The sequence below is a fragment of the Calliphora vicina genome, chromosome 5 (genome assembly GCF_958450345.1).
Source record: "Calliphora vicina chromosome 5, idCalVici1.1, whole genome shotgun sequence".
Classification (NCBI taxonomy): domain Eukaryota; kingdom Metazoa; phylum Arthropoda; class Insecta; order Diptera; family Calliphoridae; genus Calliphora; species Calliphora vicina.
The window spans coordinates 50516298-50537441 of record NC_088784.1 but is presented as its reverse complement, the minus strand read 5'-3'; the positions used below and the strand labels follow the sequence as shown (position 1 = coordinate 50537441).

General features: G+C 34.9%; 2 protein-coding genes across 2 annotated transcripts; one reads left to right on the top strand and one right to left on the bottom strand.

Annotated features, from left to right (window-relative positions):
* Nucleotides 1-646: 646 nt before the first annotated feature.
* On the bottom strand, nt 647-5748 carry LOC135961241 (uncharacterized). Its single transcript, XM_065512735.1, has 2 exons — nt 1522-5748; nt 647-1330 (listed from the first exon to the last, which is right to left on the bottom strand). Exons 1-2 carry the CDS (start codon nt 5746-5748, stop codon nt 647-649), a joined length of 4911 nt encoding a protein of 1636 aa, XP_065368807.1.
* A 1511-nt stretch (nt 5749-7259) lies between these two features.
* On the top strand, nt 7260-10154 carry LOC135961240 (uncharacterized). Its single transcript, XM_065512734.1, has 2 exons — nt 7260-7292; nt 8511-10154. The coding sequence occupies exons 1-2, from the start codon at nt 7260-7262 to the stop codon at nt 10152-10154; spliced, it is 1677 nt and encodes a 558-aa protein (XP_065368806.1).
* The last annotated feature ends 10990 nt before the right edge of the window (nt 10155-21144 follow it).

Genomic DNA, 21144 nt, shown 5'->3' with positions numbered 1-21144 from the left:
ATTCCTTGGTTGATGTTTATGTGTTGTGGGTTGGTTTGTTTGTTTGTTTATTTAGTTTTTTAAATGTTTATTATGTGTTTTTTAATATACTTGTTAACGGGGTTGTTTTATTAACGAACTCACGGAAACTTGTAAAAAGTACGGTCTCGGTAAATAGCGAATTTATTTTAAAAAACAGTCCCTGCTCGGGCGCCAAAATGTTCTTCCTTAATATTTTTTAAGGACCGTTTGCACTTAATTAAAAATTTTTAAGGTTTAGCAAACTTTTCAAAATGTTTTCGGAACTGAATTAAAAAATTAATATTTCGCAAAAGTAAAAAAATACAAAACCGGTGGCTTTCAATATTAGTACAAGAGTAATTTATTTTTTAAAAATGGTTTCTTATTCTATTTGACAATATAACACTTAAGTAAAATTACCCAAGCATTCTGACAATTAGAGTAGGTAATTCAAAGATAGTTAATTGTCAAAATGCAAGGGTAATTAGCAATGATTTAAAATAATTAATTCATTAAAAAAATTCAAATTCAAATCAAAAATAAAAAATGTGGTATGACTCAACACCGGCCCCATTGAAGGACCTACGGTCTTCAATCCATTGGTAGTAGCGCAAGTTTATGGATTGGCCTCTTCAAAATACCATTCCTAGTCTTCACTTCCGCTACTCTCACTTTGCCGTCCGCGCCTGGGGTTACCGCCAATACTCGGCCTGTCAGCCACTTCAGGGGTGCCATGTTGTCTTCGTGAACGACGACGAGCTTGCCGACGACGAGATCTGGCTCTTCTTCCGCCCACTTGGTTTTGGCTTGGAGGCTGCGGACGTAATCTTTCTCCCAAGATTGCCAAAACATCTGCTTGAGAGTGCAGGTAAGCCGCCATCTCTTGGAGTACCTCAGCCTGTCCACTTCTTCGTGAGGCAATTCTGGCGGCAGCGCTAGAAGGCTCTCTCCGAATAGTAGATGCGCTGGAGTTAACGCTTCGCCGTCGTTGGGATCGTTGCTGATGGGAGCGATCGGTCTGGAGTTCAGGACTGCCTCTATTTGAACCAGAACCGTTTGTAATTCCTCTACCGTCAACAGCACCTTGCCTACGGTTTTGGTTAGAAGTGTTTTGGCGGATTTGACGGCCGCTTCCCACAGACCGCCGAAATGTGGAGCTCGAGGAGGAATGAAGACAAAGTCTATTCCTTTGTTGGCAGCGTACGTTTTCATGGCGTCGGCATTGTTGGCCATTGCTTCTCTGAGCTGGAGCAGCTCTCGACTGGCACCGACAAAATTCGTTGCGTTGTCGCTGTATACGCGCTCTGGGAGCCCTCTCCTGCCGACGAACCTTTGAAGACAGAGAATAAAAGAATTTGAAGACAAATCAGTAACAAGTTCGATATGTACAGCTTTTGACGTAAAACACACAAATATGGCGATGTACATTTTAACAGGTGGACGGCCACGTATTTTAAGTGTTACATTAACTGGGCCGCAAAAATCTACACCACATACTTTAAATGGGCGTAGAGCTCTCACCCTATCGGCGGGCAAATTTCCCATTATTTGATTCATTAGTTTAGGTTTGTAGCGAAAACAATGAATACACTTGCGAACTACTCTTGAACATGCTTCTCTGGCATTTATCAGCCAAATTTTATCACGTAAAATGGCTACCAAGGCTTTCGCTCCAGCATGACAGTGTTCCAAATGCAAGTGTCGTAAATATAGGACCATAAAATATGATTTTTTAGGCATTAAAAGGGGAAATTTTGCATCGTGAGCAATTGGTGCATTTAGCAACCGCCCGCCTACTCTAAGTAGTGAAAAACTGCGGTATTCATCTTTGTATTGGTGGACAAAAGGATTTAATCGTTGCAAATTTGAAGGCAAAACTTGTGATTTGCTTAACTTTTTCAGCTCTTCGGCGTATTCTCTTTTTTGAATAAATTCAATTAGCTGGAGAAAAGTCCAATTAATCTCTTTCGCTGTAGGTATACCTATATTGCGGAATTGCTTTCCTCGAGCAATATCGAGAAAGCGAAAAACATACGAAAATACTCGAATCATTTTGTTGTATGATGAGTAACTTTCAATAATCTTCGCAATAGGATTAATTTCGTTTTCTTCTACAGCCAAAAACACATTAGTTTTCCTTGTTTCAAGTGACTTTTGTTCGGGAGTTAATTCGAAATGCTCATTTACTGGCCACATATTAGTCTCTTCGAGTAGAAACTTTGGGCCATTAAACCAAACAGAGTCCACTAATTCTTCAACATTACATCCTCTAGAAACAATATCGGCCGGATTTTCCTTAGTTGGAACATGACGCCATGTGGCCTGGCCCGATAGTTCTTGTATTTCTGAAACTCGATTTGATACGAATGTTGCCAGAGTAGAAGGATGAGTTTGAATCCAGTGCAACGTAATTTCTGAATCAGTCCAAAATGTAACGTTTTCCACTTTAAATAATATTGTATGCTTTATTTTGGACCATAACTTGCTTAGTAGATGCGCTGCGCATAGTTCAAGTCTTGGTAAAGACTTGGTCTTCAGAGGAGCAACTTTCGATTTAGCCGTTAGTAATCGGCAAGAAGTCTTACCAGAAGCTCTACTCCGGATATAAATGCAACAGCCATAAGCTCGCATAGAGGCATCAGAAAACCCATGAATTTGACATTCAGTATTTGATGAGGTCAAAACAAATCTAGGAATTTCTATTATGTCAATTTTCAATAAATTGGCTTTAAAATCTGTAAAAGAAGTATCAAGGCGCGTGGGAATAGACTCATCCCAATCTAGCTGCATTAGCCATAATTCTTGAAGAAGAATTTTTGCCTTGATAATCAAAGGGCACAAAAGTCCGAGCGGATCGAAAAGTCTTGCCGAAACTGACAAGATATTTCGTTTTGTTGCTTTCAAGTTTTGAAACAAATCATCCAAGTGGTATTTAAATACGTCACTCTTCGGAATCCAATAAGTGCCTAAAGTTTTAGTGAAATCCTGATTTATCTGTACTGATTTTTGAATTGTAATCGAGTCTTGATCATAACAATTTGAAAACCATTTAGTCAGATTAAAACCTGCCGATTGCAATATTTGTGTGACTTGGGACCTTATTATATTTAGATCTTCTATTGAGTCAGCACCAGTTAAAAGATCATCGACATAAAAGTCTCTCTTTATGACTTTAGAGCCAATTGGCAATGACTTTTCGAATAATTTGCTCACATAAGTAAGGCAACGTATTGCCAAGAATGGAGCTGATGATGTGCCATAAGTCACTGTATTTAATTTATAAATCTCAATATTTTGAGACTGATTTTCACGCCATAATATTAATTGATAATTTCTATCGGCCTCGTCAATTAAAACCTGACGGTACATTTTTTCAATGTCAGCCGTAATAGCGTATTTATGCATTCGAAAACGAAGAAGTGTTGAATACAACTCCTCTTGAATGGTAGGACCAATCATTAGTAGATCGTTAAGAGAAAGTTGTGTAGATGTTTTACAAGAGGCGTCGAAAACTACCCGAAGTTTTGTAGTAGAACTTTGCGGGCGTAATACACATTGATGAGGTATAAAATAATGAGAAACATCGGGTACTTTATTATCTGCAATAGACATGTGACCCAAATTAATGTACTCTTTCATGAATGAATTGTACATCTCTTTTGTTTGTGGTTCTTTTGACAGACGACGTTCTAACGATAAGAATCGTCTTCTAGCTGTTTCAAAAGATAGACCCAGTGTATTTGGATCTGCTTTAAAAGGTAGCGCCACTTTAAATCTACCCGACGGCAATCGCTGAACAGATTTCGAAAAGCTTTTCTCACATTCCTGATGCTCAATTGATAGAACATTTGCCTCTCTAGGAATTTCTTCTAATTCCCAAAATCTACGAACTATTGAATCCAATGAATCTTCGTTTTCAGTTAGTGAACTTAAATGGCATACATTCTTATTAAAATGTTTTAATTCTTTATATTTTCCCGAAACTATCCATCCTAGAAGTGTTTTCTGGAGTGTTGGGATATTGGGATTCAGTTTAATTTGACCGACGCATAGTAATTCAAAGAAAATCTCAGCGCCGATCAACATATCAATTCTTTGCGGTTTATTAAAATATGGATCAGCGAATTCTATATTATCGGGCAAATTCCATCCAGCTGTTGAAATTATACGATCTGGTTGATAGTTGGAAATCGATCGAAGAATCCAAAATTCTGCAGAAAATTCATGGGAATTCATTCGAGATTTCACTGTAGCCTGAAGTTTATGTTTTGCAGACGAATTCGTTCTGCCAATACCAATAAGACTGAGATTTCTTTCTTGTTTTTGCAATTGTAATCGCTGAGATAGTTCTTCGGTTACAAAATTTATTTGTGAACCGGAATCCAAAAGAGCTCTAGCTAAAACATACTGACCAGATTTATTCTTGATCTGCACTAAAGCTGTTGCTAAAATTACATTATCTTTCGCCGAAGATGAATGATTTACAAAAGCTCTTGAAGTTGAAGCTACATTAGGATCAGAATTTGCAACATTCTCAGGTTGTGCATCATTTGCAGCATATTTATGTAATAATGTATGATGGGAACCACTACAAACTCTACATTTTGTTGATTTACATTTTGTCACCGTATGTCCTTTTTTCAAACAATTAATACAGGCGGGAACGCCTTTGACAAAGTCAAATCTCTGTTGCACCGGCACTGCAGAGAATGAAGGACAGTTCGATAAGTAATGCGCTGCTTTACAAAATAAGCATTTAGCTACTGATTGTTGGTTATCAGTTTGACATGAAAAGGAGGATTTCTTCTTTTTACTAAAACTTTCATTTTTTCTCGTAAAATTGGTATTCGGTTTTAATCTCGAACTTGAAGCTTCTTCAGCTGAAATATGTTGGTATCTTTTGTTCAAAGCTACCTCACAATCACTCCATAAGGGCAACTTTTCATAATCAAGTTGCTCTTCCCATTTGGATCTAGTGATTGGATCTACTTTAGTCATTACTAAGTGAATTATTATCGCATTAGTAATTGCCTTGTCATCTCCGATTGATAAAAGTGAGCCATAAATGGCAGAAACTGTATCAATCATGCTCCTCAAGGAAGTTGCAGAAGGTTTAGACATTTCCGGTAAATCAAACAATTTAGTAATATTATCAAAGAATATTAAACATGGATTGTCATAAACTCTTTTTAAACTTTGTAGAGCCTTGGAGTAATTTTGTTCACTTATCTGATAAGCTTTCACAGTTCCCAGAGCTTCATCTGATAGGCACGAGATTAAATGATTAAATTTCTCAATTTCAGTTAAAGTTATATCACTATCTACCAAACTCTCGAATAAACTAATAAAATTCTTATATTCGGCATATTTACCGCTAAATTTAGGCAACTTCATACTTGGAAGTCGGCTATGATGACTTGAGAAACCAAGAGTAGTTTCAGCGATACTATGTTCTCTGGGAGTTAAATAACCCAAAAGCATACTTTTTGTGGAAACGCATAAATTTTCTAAATCGGACCTTTCATCGTTTGAGGGATCTAAAATATCGATTTCAGTTTGAATGTCCATTACATCTTCAATATATGAATTCAAAATTTCTAATCGACAATGTAATTCATTTTGATTAAACGAAATAGTTTTTTCCTTAATAGATCGCCTAATTCTCGAAACGTTATTCAAAATTTTATTTTTCTGTTGGTATAAACTCTCAAGACTAGTAGAACTTTTTTGCTTTTTACCGCCTCCCATTTTGTAGTCGAGGTTTAAATAACTAACTTGCTAAGAAAAATAGGAAACCAAGTTTAAATTCTTTTTGAATTGTATTTTAAATCAATTTTCAAAAGGATCTCAAGGAAATTTGTCGTAAAGACAAAATAGAATAATATAAATAAACTTTCCGAGATCAACTTACGGTTTCAATGCACTTGCAGAAACAACAATTGACTTTAAGGTTTCAACTACTTTTTATTCAAATTATTTTCTACCAATATTCTTATTTATTTATAAATTAATAGCAATTATTAATTCTCGGAAAAATTTTCTGAACAATATTGTTTGCTGGGTTATAAACCAGTTCGCAAATAAATTTTTTCCGTACCCGAACAAATTTTATAAATTATAACAAAAAATATTATTTTATTTTTATATTTCAAATTTTCGATAAATTGTTCGTTGGGTTGTATCACAAATTAAGAAGAATAAGAGTTAAATAAAAGCAAGCAACAGAAAATAAATGTAAACAATTGAATTTATCGCAATTTTATTTTTTAATGCTTTAATTTTATTGTTGTTGTTCAATTAATTACCACTGCCTCTTTTATTATTAAATTTACTCGCGATCACTTTTATAAATGTCCGTCCGATAATAATAATTTTACCTCTTATGATTTTTATTTTTAATTACACTATTTTATCACTTTTTTCTTATAAAATTTCTCAATTATAATTCCTTATTTGTTTTTATATATTTTCTTTTATTTATATGTATACATATACTTCTTTTTATTTATTTTCACTTATATACTTTTATTTATTTTTTGTCACCTTTATTTGTATTGTTTTCTTTTGTTTATGTTCTTATATTTGTCCGTCTGTTACCATATGATCAGTGCGGTTGCCACTTTGATCATTACAACTCAACAGTGTTGGTAAACGGTTTTATTTATTGTAACGAATAATAAGAAAATAAATCAAAACAAGTGTCAAATAACTTAACAAGCGAGTTGATAAAAATAAACAATCGAGTTAATAAAAGAAACAAGTGCACAAAAAAGGTAAATTGGAAAGATGTAAATATTTTTACACTTTAATAAAACTTTAATTATTTTTCCAAAGAAAACAGTGAGAGTGTTAAAAAAAATAAGAGAACGACCGATAAGTGATTTTAACAATTGCAGCGAGGAGGCGACTTTCTTTTTAATTGTGGTGTTTTTAATTTTAACTTAATAATTAAGTTTTGTGTATTTGAATTTAAATAAAAAACAACAATAAAGCACTTTATCACTATTTTTGTGTGTTTCACTACTTAAGAGATTTATAAGAAAATTATTAGAAGAGCAAATAATTTTAGGTGTGGAAATAACTTTGGCAATCAAATTAATTATTTTTTTTTTTAATTTCAAAGATAAATAAAATGCAAAGTCTCACACAATTATTTGTTCTTAAATACCTGGTTAGGGTTTTGTTGACGTTCGGCACTTTCCTTTTGGCACAAAATGCAGTTGCAATTAGGCATCTGGTATGGTCTTCCTTCTTGATGGATGGATTCCTTGGTTGATGTTTATGTGTTGTGGGTTGGTTTGTTTGTTTGTTTATTTAGTTTTTTAAATGTTTATTATGTGTTTTTTAATATACTTGTTAACGGGGTTGTTTTATTAACGAACTCACGGAAACTTGTAAAAAGTACGGTCTCGGTAAATAGCGAATTTATTTTAAAAAACAGTCCCTGCTCGGGCGCCAAAATGTTCTTCCTTAATATTTTTTAAGGACCGTTTGCACTTAATTAAAAATTTTTAAGGTTTAGCAAACTTTTCAAAATGTTTTCGGAACTGAATTAAAAAATTAATATTTCGCAAAAGTAAAAAAATACAAAACCGGTGGCTTTCAATATTAGTACAAGAGTAATTTATTTTTTAAAAATGGTTTCTTATTCTATTTGACAATATAACACTTAAGTAAAATTACCCAAGCATTCTGACAATTAGAGTAGGTAATTCAAAGATAGTTAATTGTCAAAATGCAAGGGTAATTAGCAATGATTTAAAATAATTAATTCATTAAAAAAATTCAAATTCAAATCAAAAATAAAAAATGTGGTATGACTCAACAGCATTAATATAGAATTTAAAATTATTTCAGTTAAATAAAGTCGAAAACATATACGGTGATGGTCATTTAATGAAAACATTATCTTGAAGATGTTACGTTTTTTTTTTGTTTTTAGTACCGTCGCGGTCATTAGCTAGATCTAATCGCATATTTTTCTTGAAATTATTTTCTTATTTAATTGCAATGAATTACTGTGTGGCGGGGTTATAGAGGTATCATGAGCAGTATCGGGTTCTGTACTATCTTTCTTTCTTGTCATAAACCCGTGAAATCCATAGCTTTTAGAATGAATAATTATTTGTTTGGTTCGACTAAAAACTTACGTTTCTAGCTGGTTACATTTGTAACCGTCATTACCCTATTGTTAGGTGCAACCTCATCAGAACTTTTGGGGAACTATGCCATACAAAGCTAGAGGTTATTAGACACCTAAGATAATAACATGTTTCTTAGTCCGATCTTACAGTAAGTCGAAACCAAAGTTAAATAATTGTACTATACATATTGGCAGACCAACATGTAATTGTTCATTCTTAAACAAACAGCTGACCACCACACCACTACAAATAACGTAATATGGGCATTCCCACGACAGCCGGTTCTACGCACCGGAATGACCCGAGCTCACTCGGCCAAGGGCTGTCAACCCAGCAACAACAACTTTACAATTTTTAATCACGGAGCTGCACCTTCCGGAATTGCTGCTCCGCATCCTACTGGTCCGTGCCGGAATTGAAGTAAATCCCGGACCATGGTTCTGCACGGTTTGCCAGAACCGACTGCACCACATGTCAACACAATTAAGGTGCAACTCTTGTTTGGGCTGGTGTCACCTTAGGAATTGTTCCGGACTAAATCATGAAAGGGAGTGGTCGGAGAATTACGTTGCCCCATGCTGCCAGGGACGTAGTTCATCGGCGTCTTCGGCATCATCGTCGTCATCCTACGCCACACCTCCACCCTCCCCACCGCAATCACAACAACAGCAGCAAATACAACAACAGCAGCAGCAACAACCATCGCCGCTCACACCATCGATTGCAGTCCGTAGACCTGGGGTGATATCCATATTGCAGTTCAACTGCAATGGCCTCCAAGGGAAAATAACTGAGATAACCAGATTTATGCGCCAACACAACATCGTGGTCGCTGCGGTCCAGGAGACAAAACTTACGAGTAATTCCAGTCTGCAAAGTTGCAACGGATACAACGTTCTCCGAAAAGACCGCACCAGAGGCAACGGTGGAGGCATCGCGTTTATTATACACAATACCGTGCAGTATAGGGCTCTTTCTCTCGATCTGAATTCTAGAGACCAATATCTTGAAGTTCAGGGTATTGCGGTCAGATCGGGAGATACGGAGTTGGAGCTCTATAATGTCTACATTCCGCCAGTAGCCAGTTGTCCAACAGGCTACCATCCCGACATTAGGACCTTACTAGATGGTGATACTCGTTTGGTCCTAGGGGATTTTAACGCTCACCATCAGCTCTGGCACTCAAGTCTTGGGGAAGACCAGAGAGGAGCGTCACTGGCGGAACAGATTGACGAATCCACCTTCTGCACACTAAATGATGATGCCCCCACACGGATTATGGGTAATTGCGCAAGTTCGCCAGACATCACCATAGCGAGTCCTGGTCTGATTAACTGCACAACCTGGCGTGCAGTTATTTCTCTAGGATCAGACCATTTACCCATAATCGTTTGTCTGGATAGACCCAACGATTTCATCGTCTCTGAATGCCGAACTTACATCAACCAAAAGAAAGCAGACTGGCACGGCTTCAGAGAATTTACCGACCGCATCTTCAATGGTCTACCGATTCCCTCCAACGTACACAAAGCAGAGAGGAAGTTTCGCGAAACCATCACAGCAGCAGCCGCTCGCTTCATTCCCGCTGGTAGAATATCCGTAGTGCGACCGCACTTCCCAGCAGAAGCAGCGGGACTCGCAGATGAGCGTGATGACATCCGAAGTACCAACCCTGACGACCCTAGGATCGCCCAGCTGAACCGCGATATCAGCAGGTTGGTAAATGAGGACAAGCGAAACAAATGGTTGGATCATTTGAAGAACTGCAACTTAAGTTCTGGAGTTGGCAAGTTGTGGTCCACAGTTCGGTCTCTCTCCAATCCGACTAAGAAGGATGATAGGGTCGCGATTAAGTTTGCAGATACCACCATATCCGACCCTAAACGGTGCGCGCGAGCTTTTTGCCGACAATTCATTGAGCACCCCGAGAGAGACAAGGCGAAAAGAAGTATTGTCCGCAAACTACACGATCTTCCAGTCTCGGACACCACAACTTTACACGCCAACTGAAGTTGCAGAAGCCATCAACACAGCTAAGCCTTCAAAGGCAATAGGACCTGATGGGATATCCATGCTGATGCTAAAACACCTAGGCGAGCGGGGAGTCGAGTACCTGACAATGGTTTTTAATCTGTCAGTGAGGAGCTTAACAATACCCGATGTCTGGAAAATGGGTCGAGTGATCCCATTGCTAAAACCTGGGAAAATCGCGAGTGAGGGACAATCGTACAGGCCGATTTCCCTCCTGTCACCTGTAGCGAAGACACTCGAAGCTCTTCTCCTCCCCCAGCTGACCCGTCAACTACCAGCTGCTCGTCACCAGCATGGATTCCGTAAAATGCACAGTACCACCACAGCATTATCCGCCATAGTCACTCAGATCTCACAGGGCTTAAACCAGCAGAGGCCTTGTGAACGAACTATACTAGTGGCACTTGACCTGTCGAAAGCCTTCGACACTGTCAGTCACGCCACACTCTTCCAGGACATCCTGCAGTCCACAATGCCCAACAACACGAAGAGATGGATAGTGAACTATCTGAGTGGCAGGCAGTCGTTCGTGGAGTTTAGAGACAAATGCTCAAAACCCCGTAGAGTTAAACAAGGAGTCCCTCAGGGCGGGGTCCTGTCGCCGCTCCTGTTTAACTTCTACCTCTCTAAACTCCCAGTGCCCCCACAGGGCGTAGAGATAATCTCGTATGCGGACGACTGTACTATATTGGCAACAGGTCACAACGTTGATGAGCTTTGCGGTATGGTAAATGGTTATCTCAATGAAATCCACAATTTCTTCACTGCACGTAACCTGCAGTTATCACCAACGAAGTCATCAGCAACACTCTTCACCACCTGGACGAAGGAGGTAAAACTGAATTTAGGCATCATGGTCGACGGCGTACAAATTCCGACAGTGAACCACCCGAAAATCTTGGGTGTCACTTTTGATAGCCTTTTTACCTCCTCAGCACACGCCACTGCAATCACGCATAAACTGCGAAATAGGAACAAGGTCCTCAAAGCACTAGCCGGCAGTACTTGGGGTATGGACAAAGAAACCTTGCTTGCTACCTACAAAACGATTGGCCGGTCAGTGGTCAACTATGCTGCTCCAGTGTGGTCACCTTCGTTGAGTGATACCCAGTGGAGAAATATTCAAAGCTGTCAAAACGCAGCCTTAAGGACCGTCACAGGCTGCCTTCAAATAACCTCCGAACACCACCTTCACGAGGAAACCAAGGTTCTACCGGTCAAGGAACACAACGTCATGTTGACGCAACAGTTCCTTCTGGGATGTCATCGGAGGAGTCATCCAAACTTCAACATCACACAGTTGGAATCTCCCCCGAGGCATGTCAGACAGGACCTTCGGAAATACGAGGAGAACATACAGAGGTATGTGCAGGATCCATTTGATCGCCGCTCGTATATGACAGCTTTGAACGACATTCACAGAGACGCCATCAATTCCGCGGTAGCAGGATACCGTATGAATGTCGTACTTGGAGGTCGCCCACCACCGATAGCAGACGCCGAGAAGGTTCTGCCGCGTGGAACAAGAGTCGTTCTGGCACAACTTAGATCAGGATGGAGCAACAGGCTTAATGCCTTTTGGTCTCGCATAGACCGTGCCGTCCTTAACTTATGCCCAGCATGTGGTCAGGGTCCTCATGACACCCTCCACATATTTAACTGTTCAGCCAACCCTACTTCACTCAGTCCAATGGATTTATGGACTCATCCTGTTGAAGTAGCTCAATTTCTTGGACTTGAACAACATGCAGAACCACCAGAACATCCAGATTGATTATTGTAAATTGTTCATGCTGCTACAACAACAACAACGTAATATGGGGCCACACGTATATCATATGCCGATGTTGTTATCACCTCGTATTTATCACCTGGCCTGCAAAATGCTCCTAGGAAAATTTTTTTATATGAAAGACAAATTATGTATAAAGTAATCCTTTGTGATAACTTCGATGGAGAATATTTTGATAAGTGAATATATGGCAAATATGCCTCTCATGTAATGCAGAAAAAAAGATATTCTAACAAGTAAGAGTGCTATAGTAGGCTGTGCCGAATCTTATATACCCTTCACCAAATCATACTTCAAAATTTTAAATATTTTTAGGTAAACAAAATTTAATTTTTTTTCCAGTTGTTTTTTTAATTTTTTGGAAAAAAAATTTTTCGATTGTTATTTAAAATTTTTTTTTTTTTAAATTAAAAATTTTTTTTTTTTAAATTTAAAAAAATTTTTTTTTTTTGAAAAAAAAATTCGGGTTAAAATTTTTTCCCGATATTGACCCATTGTAGGTCCAACTTACTATGGTCTTATATACGTCGTTGCAAATGTCTTTGAAATATATATCATTAGATATCCATATTGTCTATATTAATGTCTTATGCCCAGTTTTTGACTTGTTATTTAAATACGTATTTAGTTAATTTTAACTTAAAGTTAAGTTGTATTTAAATACAGTTTGAGTTTTTCAGTGCTACATAATTTGTCTTATTTAAATAAGTATGGTAGCACTACTAAATATCAAAAATTTATCGATAGTTTTGCTTAAAACAGCTGTTCAACCAAAACAAAAATTGATACATTTTGCCCAATAAGAAATAAAAGTTTATTAAACAATAAAATTATTGGTAGGAAAATGCACAAAAGAAGCTCCAATTGCCCCGCATCGGAATTGTAGTTTTTGCAAGACGCTTTTTTTAGCAAGACGCTGTTGTTTGTTTTTTTTTTTACTACAATAGAGTGAAAAAAAAAACAAACAACAAAAGTCAGCTGTCAAAAACATATGGTAGTTTATGAAACTTAAATAGAATTTAAATGACCAACGTCGGCCATTTAAGTATCATTTAAAAAAGCACTGAGAAACTCATTTTCGCATTTAAATAGAACTTAAATATAATTCATATTTAAATACGAAGTCAAAAACTGGCTCTTAGTAATCCAGATATAGGTAAAAAATAGGTCAAAAATCGAGGTTGTCTTGGTTTTTTCCTCATATCTCAGCCATTTGTGGACCGATTTTGCTGATTTTAAATAGCAAAATTCTCGAAAGCATGTCTGACAGAATTATTGAAGATTTGGATCCCGAAGATATCTGGGGTCTTCAGAAAACTGATTTCAACAGACAGACAGACGGACAGACAGACAGACAGACAGACAGACAGACAGACAGACAGACAGACAGACAGACAGACAGACAGACAGACAGACAGACAGACAGACAGACAGACAGACAGACAGACAGACAGACAGACAGACAGACAGACAGACAGACAGACAGACAGACAGACAGACAGACAGACAGACAGACAGACAGACAGACAGACAGACAGACAGACAGACAGACAGACAGACAGACAGACAGACAGACAGACAGACAGACAGACAGACAGACAGACAGACAGACAGACAGACAGACAGACAGACAGACAGACAGACAGACAGACAGACAGACAGACAGACAGACAGACAGACAGACAGACAGACAGACAGACAGACAGACAGACAGACAGACAGACAGACAGACAGACAGACAGACATACAGACAGACAGACATGGCTTAATCGACTCCGCTATCTATAAGGATCCAGAATATATATACTTTATAGGGTCGGAAATGAAAAATGTAGAAATTACAAACGGAATGACAAACTTATATATACCCTTCTCACGAAGGTGAAGGGTATAAAAATTATACACGTCGCCGTACAGAATTGATTTTCATTGGCAAAAACATAAATTTTGCCATTAGTTAGTAAACATATCAAAACTAAGGTAGCTAAAATATGTAAACATAAATATTTAATTTAAATTTGGATAAAAGTTAATTTTTTATATTTGATCAGATATGTATATTTGAAATGATCATAGCTAAGTTATTATCGATAATGAACTGAATTTTTCTTTCTAAATTGGTTGGATTGTAGTCTTTGAAAACGGTATACTACATGGCATGTGTTATACAATTTTTGTTAAAGTACTATATTTACATCAAATTTTAATTTTAGAGGAGCCTAACCTTCAAAAGGATCAAAAAATACATCGCCCAGATAAAGTTTAAAGTATTCTCTTTAACCCTATATATGATTTTATAAACGCCCGGACCCGCGCGTAAAACATTAACATATTTATTAACAATTTTTATTCAAATAACGTCCATTTTCTCTATATTAGTTATGGCATTTTTTTAATGTATGGAAGGTTCAAACAATTAAATTGTTTACTGGTTCAACATTTTTAGTTAATTTTTGTCATAATATCCCTGCCAATTTTTTTGAACTGATTTTACTAATTTTCAGCAGCAAAAATTTCATATCATTAGACTAACTATATAATTTTCATTAGAGTAAATATATATGGCTAAATGAAAATAAAAAAGTCTAAATTAATTTTTTTGTGGCTAAACAAGATTGAAAAGTGCTAAATTTAGCCCAAAAAGGGCTAAATTGGCAACACTGGTATGGTTACACAATTCACTGTAAAATAAAAAAAAATAAATTTTGAAGAAATATTAATAAAAAACTAATTTATTTAAGATTTTGAGTTATTTTGTTTTACAGCAATGAAATAAGACTGTTTTTTGTTATGTATTTAAATAATATAAAATAATAAAACCAATTTGTAAAATAATAAAACGAGAAATTAAAATTTATTATAAGAAAATGTGCTAAGTCCAGCCAAAAAACACAAAATCATAAAAATCAAAAGAGCTAAGTCCCTAAAAATGGCTTCAGTTTCTAAAGTTATTTCAATTATTTTATTTTTTCAACTGATACTTAATGTTAACAGATCATAGGAGAGAACTGCGTTTACAGATCTAAAGAATATTGAAAGCAAAAAAAGATAGAACGTTTTTTGTCTCTCCTGTAAAATTCAAAAAATGGGACTTGGGTCGTTTGCGTACTAAGCTAACGATTTTCAATATTGAAATGGAACCGAAATTTTTGGTAGTTAAAAAATCATTAACTTTATTTTTAAATACAAAAGTATCTGCAGGGAAATATGAAGTTGCAGAGGTCAAAATTAGCATATATCAATTGGACTTAGATCTGAAATTCCGAGAAAATTTGTTAGATTTTTGTTAGATTAAAGACTTAACCGATTAAAGACTTATCCGTTCTAAATATGTAAATTTTACCAACCAGCAACCCTTGCGTAGAACTTATTCCAAAACTCGCTTACGTAAAAAATTCAATATGAACTTTTAGATTCATTGATGAGAATAATAAGTTATAGAATGTTAATAAATTTTGTTGCAGTTCATTTCAGCCTACAGATAAAATGTTACAAAAGTTTAATTGTAATACAATATATACTTTTGATATCAATTCAATATAAATAACTAATGCACTAGATTTAAACCGAAATAAATTGTCTTTATAATACATAAAATAAGTATGTATGTATTTTACAAAAAAGAACTCAAAAAAATTATTTTGGCGATATTTGGCGATTTTTAGTTTAGATTTTGGCGATGGAGGTAAAAAAATCTGACAACCCTGCACATAACCTCTCGTTTTCTAGTCAAATGCTCTAATGCATTAAACACATTCAAGACAGCAGGCTACCAACTTCAATCTGTCAAAAATAAAACGCACACGTTTATATGAAGACGATTATTTTAACGACAGCACAGCTACACGGCCACACGACTACTCATGCCGATGTAGCGGAATTAGGCTAATTTCTATTTTTGACAACTACAAAACAGAAATAGTGTTGCCAATATAATAAAAAAATGTAAATCAAATTAGTGTTTAAAAAAATATATTTTTTTACTTAATTAAGAGAAGTTTCTGATAAACATATTGAAATAAATTAATAACAGGTACATAATTAATTATAACCATATATATATTTTTACTCAAAATAATTGTTTCAATCTTAATTACTTTGGAATTTTGTATGGTTATTTTTTATTAAATGCATTATGCATTAAACACATTCAAGACAACAGGCTACACGAACACAAATTCTGCTGGTTACAGTTGTAGTCGTGTGTCAGCTACTGAATTATTTTAAAGACGACAGCTACAATTAAACAGCTGATTTACAATTCAGTGGTGCCACTTTAATAAAAAATAACCGTACAAAATTCCAAAGTAATTAAGATTGAAACAATTATTTTGAGTAAAAATATATATATGGTTATAATTAATAATCGTCTCCATATAAACGTGTGCATTTTATTTTTGACAGATTGAAGTTGGTAGCCTGCTGTCTTGAATGTGTTTAATGCATAACCACTAAACCACTGAGCTCAAAGTAAATTAATAAAGTAGACTCAGTAGAACAGCTGACTATTTTTTATACTTTGGTCTGAACTGTCAATTCACTTGTGGTTGTTGTGGCGAAAAATACAACAAGCCCAAATGCAAAAACAACAACAGGCAACTTTGACAGCTCAGACCTTAAACCAAAAACAAAATTGCTTGTGGTTTTTGTAAATGTTGTATTTGTTGTAGTACTGTCGCTACTTTATTAATTTACTTTGACTGAGCTCTTATTTGTACTGCTCTCTAATTGATATTAAGAATAACATGTGAGTCTACTCTCTATTTTTTCATTTTCTACATCATCACTGAGAATGAAAACACAAACGGCTTGAACTTATTTTCAAAAACTAAAGACAAATATCTGACTATTGTTTATTACTGAATATGCTGGTGAAATGTAGTGCAAATGATAACCATTAACCAGCCACAGCGAACTAGTGTGTTGTACAAGTAGTAATATAGCTAGTGTAAGGTTTCCAATTGGCACTTTTCAAACTGCTGGGATATTTCAGAGTACCAAATAGTCATTCAATTGTCACTCATGTTCATGAAAAAAAATTTTGATTTTTGTTGTGTTCTATTCGTGTATGAAGAGACACGAAATATTTTGCTTTATTCATTCATGTAATATAGGATTTGTAATGTTTTTTTTCTTGCAAAATTGAGAAAATAAGAGAAACATTTTTTACTTTGGTTTTTAGATTTTTGAATGTTAGGTTTTACTTTGCACTAACATTCAAAAATCAAAAGCAAAAAATGTTTTTTATTTTAAGCTGCATACATGAAGAAAATAACAATGGCCCATAATCATAGTCAGAAATAAAGAATACTTTAAGAGAATTAAACTCGACTTTACTCAAGAGTGGACTTTAGGTCTATCATAGACAAGTTAAAGTATACTTCTGACGTTGAATATAAAACTAGCTGAAGCTGTTATTAACTCGTTTAACAACAGCATCAGCTGTTCTTCACCAAGTAAAAAAGTTCGGCAGAAAGTAAAAAATGTTTAAGTTACAAGATATTGGTAGAGATTTTGCCATTATTGAACAGTTATCAATAAAATTAGTACCAAAATATTCTAATTATGATATTCATCTTATATATTTCATTTTTCCACAACAAACAATTTTTTTCTTTAGTTGTCCCGGTTACTTTTATTGTTTACCTTTTTGTTTTTTTTTTTAATTTTGTATGTCAGCTGTTCAGAGTTGCCACTTGTCTGTATTTTGTTGTATATTGTATGAAAACATTTTCTACATTTGCGGTGGCAGCCAGTTAAAGTCGGTTCAATTTAAAACATACTTTAATTTTGACTATGGTTGCAAATTAATAAAAAGCAGGTTTTTATTTTAAAGTTGTTTTTAAAAAGAACCGACTTTAGTGTTTGACTATGATTATGGGCCAATGCGTTTAATTTTGTTTTGCATTGTTGTGGTATGATTTATTGAGGTCAGTGCAGATTACTAAGTCATTACTATAGACAATATGGATATCTAATGATAGATATTTCAAAGTCCATTGAAACGATGTATATAAGGCTATAGTAAGTTGGACCTATAATGGGTCAAAATCGGGAAAAATAATTTTTTACCCAAATTTTTTTTTCACCCAAAAAATTTTTTTGTCATAAATTGTTTTTTCCAAAAAATTTTTTTTAAAAATTAAAAAAAAAATTTTAAAAATTTTAAAAAAAAAAATTGGAAAGAACTTTTTTAAAAAACAATATTGGAAAAAATTAATTTTGTTTAAATAAAAATATTTTTAAGTATAATTTGGTGAAGGGTATATACGATTCGGCACAGCCGAATATAGCTCTCTTGTTTTTATTTCAAATGTTCCATATTTTTTTATTTAAGGACCACTCGCTTGCAGTACATGTTAACTACAAAATTAAGATCAAAACTATCCAAAAAGTCACTTTCTAATATACTAATAACAAAACTTAATTATGAACTCTTAAATTTTGATATTGAAAATAACATAATAGCAAATCTTTTTACTTCTGTAAATGAATGGATATACATACATATGTACAAAATTTCTTATGTTTTAATAAAAATTGGTATCAACTCAATTAATTTTGAAGTTTTTTTTATATTTACTAAATATTATTTACATATGTAGGTACCTACACAATTTAATAAATATAACACAAAGCTCGTAAGTGTTACAATGCCCCCTGGGCCCCCCCTTTTAGGGGATAACCGGTTTGCTTTACTAGCTGACCGTAGTCCTCAAAGTAAGAGAAAGAAACGAAACAGAGGTGAGTCTCTCATTGACTTCCCCCCCCTTCCAACCCATAAACCTGTCAACCCAAAGTACATTGTTGTTGCCGCTGATAATGCAGAGAAACCACTTTCTCACTATTCATGCTTTGCAATCCATAGAGCCCTCAATCTTATTAGCAAAGAAATTATATCCATTTCTCAACTAAGAGATGGTAATTTACTATTACTTGTCAAAGATCAATCAACAGCTAAAAAATTTCTGAATTCAAAAGAATTATTTGGTATATGCAAAATTACATGTAAATTACATGATCACCTAAATTTTGTCAAGGGTACTGTTTTTGCACCATGTCTTATAAACATATCAGAAAAGGAAATTGTAGATGAACTCAACTCCCAAGGTGTTGTGGATGTTTACAAATATATTAAAACAACTGATGGGAAAAGCATGCCTTCGGGTGTTATGCTATTGACTTTTGATTTATACAATCTTCCTGAGTCTATCGATGTCTCATGGTACAAGGTAAAAGTACGCGAGTACATTCCTAACCCAATGAGATGCAAAAAATGTAAATTGTTGGGCCACACAAAAAAACGCTGCCAAGGTGCTGAAGCATATGTTAACTGCAACCTACCCCCTCATGCCGATTCAGAATGCACTAGATCATATTGTGCAAATTGCACAGAAGATCACCCCTCGTCTTCCAATAAATGCAAACAATTTATTGAACAAAAAGAAATTCTCAAAATTAAAACAAAACTTAAATGTCCTATGCTCGAAGCAATTAAAATTTATAGAGAGCAAAGCAACACCTCTCTTCCTGTAACCCATTTTTCATCTGTTACATCCACTAACCAAAGTAATAAAAATACTATCAATAATTCCAGCAAACCAACAACTTCATCAACTGCAATCACACAATCATCCACCAAATCCAATATTGTAAAAACATCGACAATTCAAGAGATTCCTTCTGCATTAACCTCAGAACCTAAAATCAGATCTCTTTCAAATAATAACAAAGAAGAATGTGAAAATAGTCCCCAAAATCACTCAAACACAAAAACTCAATTCAAAACAAAAAATAGTCAAAATCAAACAAAAATAAAATCATTAATTACTGAAACTGTAAAAAAAAATAATCAAACAACAACCCCACTCACTCTCTCTGTCTCTCAGAGTATAAATAATTTACTCTCTGAATCTCCCAACTATACAGTTAATCTATCAGAGTCTAGTTCTGACGTTGATACACAAGGAATAGAGTTTATGGCAACAGACGATGAAGAGACTCTCTAGAGTTCTCAATTCATTCTTTATTTTTTAAAAGTTTTAAGAGCATTATTTTTCCTTCTCTTAGATGATCCTAAATATTCTACAGTGGAATATTCGCGGTTATCAGAACAATTTTACTAATTTGCAATTACTTATATCTGAAAAAAACCCTGACATAATTTGTCTTCAAGAAACTAAATGCAAAAACAATATAACTCCAATTACCCCGAAGGAATACAATGGTTATTTCTTCAATCCAAATGCAAGTTCTAAACAAGGTTCAGCAATATTAATTAGGAAGAGTATACCTCACAATATTCTCAACACAAATCAGTCTCTCAACATAGTTGGACTGGAAATAAATACATTCATAAAATTTTCAATTTTTTCTATATATTTTCCTCCTCATGATTCAATTCAATCATCAGACCTTAATGATCTTGTGGCAAACATTAATAACCCTTTCCTACTGATTGGGGATTTTAATGTTTGGAATCCTATTTGGGGCTCCGCTGTTACAAACACTAAGGGTTCAATTATAGAAACATATTTCCTTAATAATAATCTTTCTACATTAAATGACGGATCTCCAACTCATCGTAGCACTCATAATACATTCTCACATATTGATTTGACAATTGCATCCATCTCTATTATACCTCTATGCAAATGGTACATCATAGATGATCTGCATAACAGCGACCATTACCCTATTATGACTGAAATTCTAATGAATAATAGTAATAATAATAATTACATTAGTCACCCTACTCAGAGCAAATTTAATACACATAGGGCCAATTGGGCAGTTTATCAGAATAAAATATCCCAGTACAATGAACAGTTTAATGTATCTGATAATGTAAATAAAGAGGCCGCTTCCATAAGAAATGTAATAAGATCTGCTGCCAATGAAAGCATTCCTATCTCTTCCAACAGAAAAAAAACTAGACAGTTACCCTGGTGGTCATCCGAATTACAACAACTTAGAAACGAAAAACAAACTTTATGGAGACAATTTAGACGTCGACAATGTCGACGGAAAACCTTCTTTTATACAAGAAAAAAAATGCATTATTTAATAGGGGAAAAAAATAGCAAAAGCTAATTCTTTTAAGGAGTTTACTGAGAAACTTCACCCGTCTACAACTACAGCAATTTTATGGCAAAATATTCGCAAAATATCAGGCAA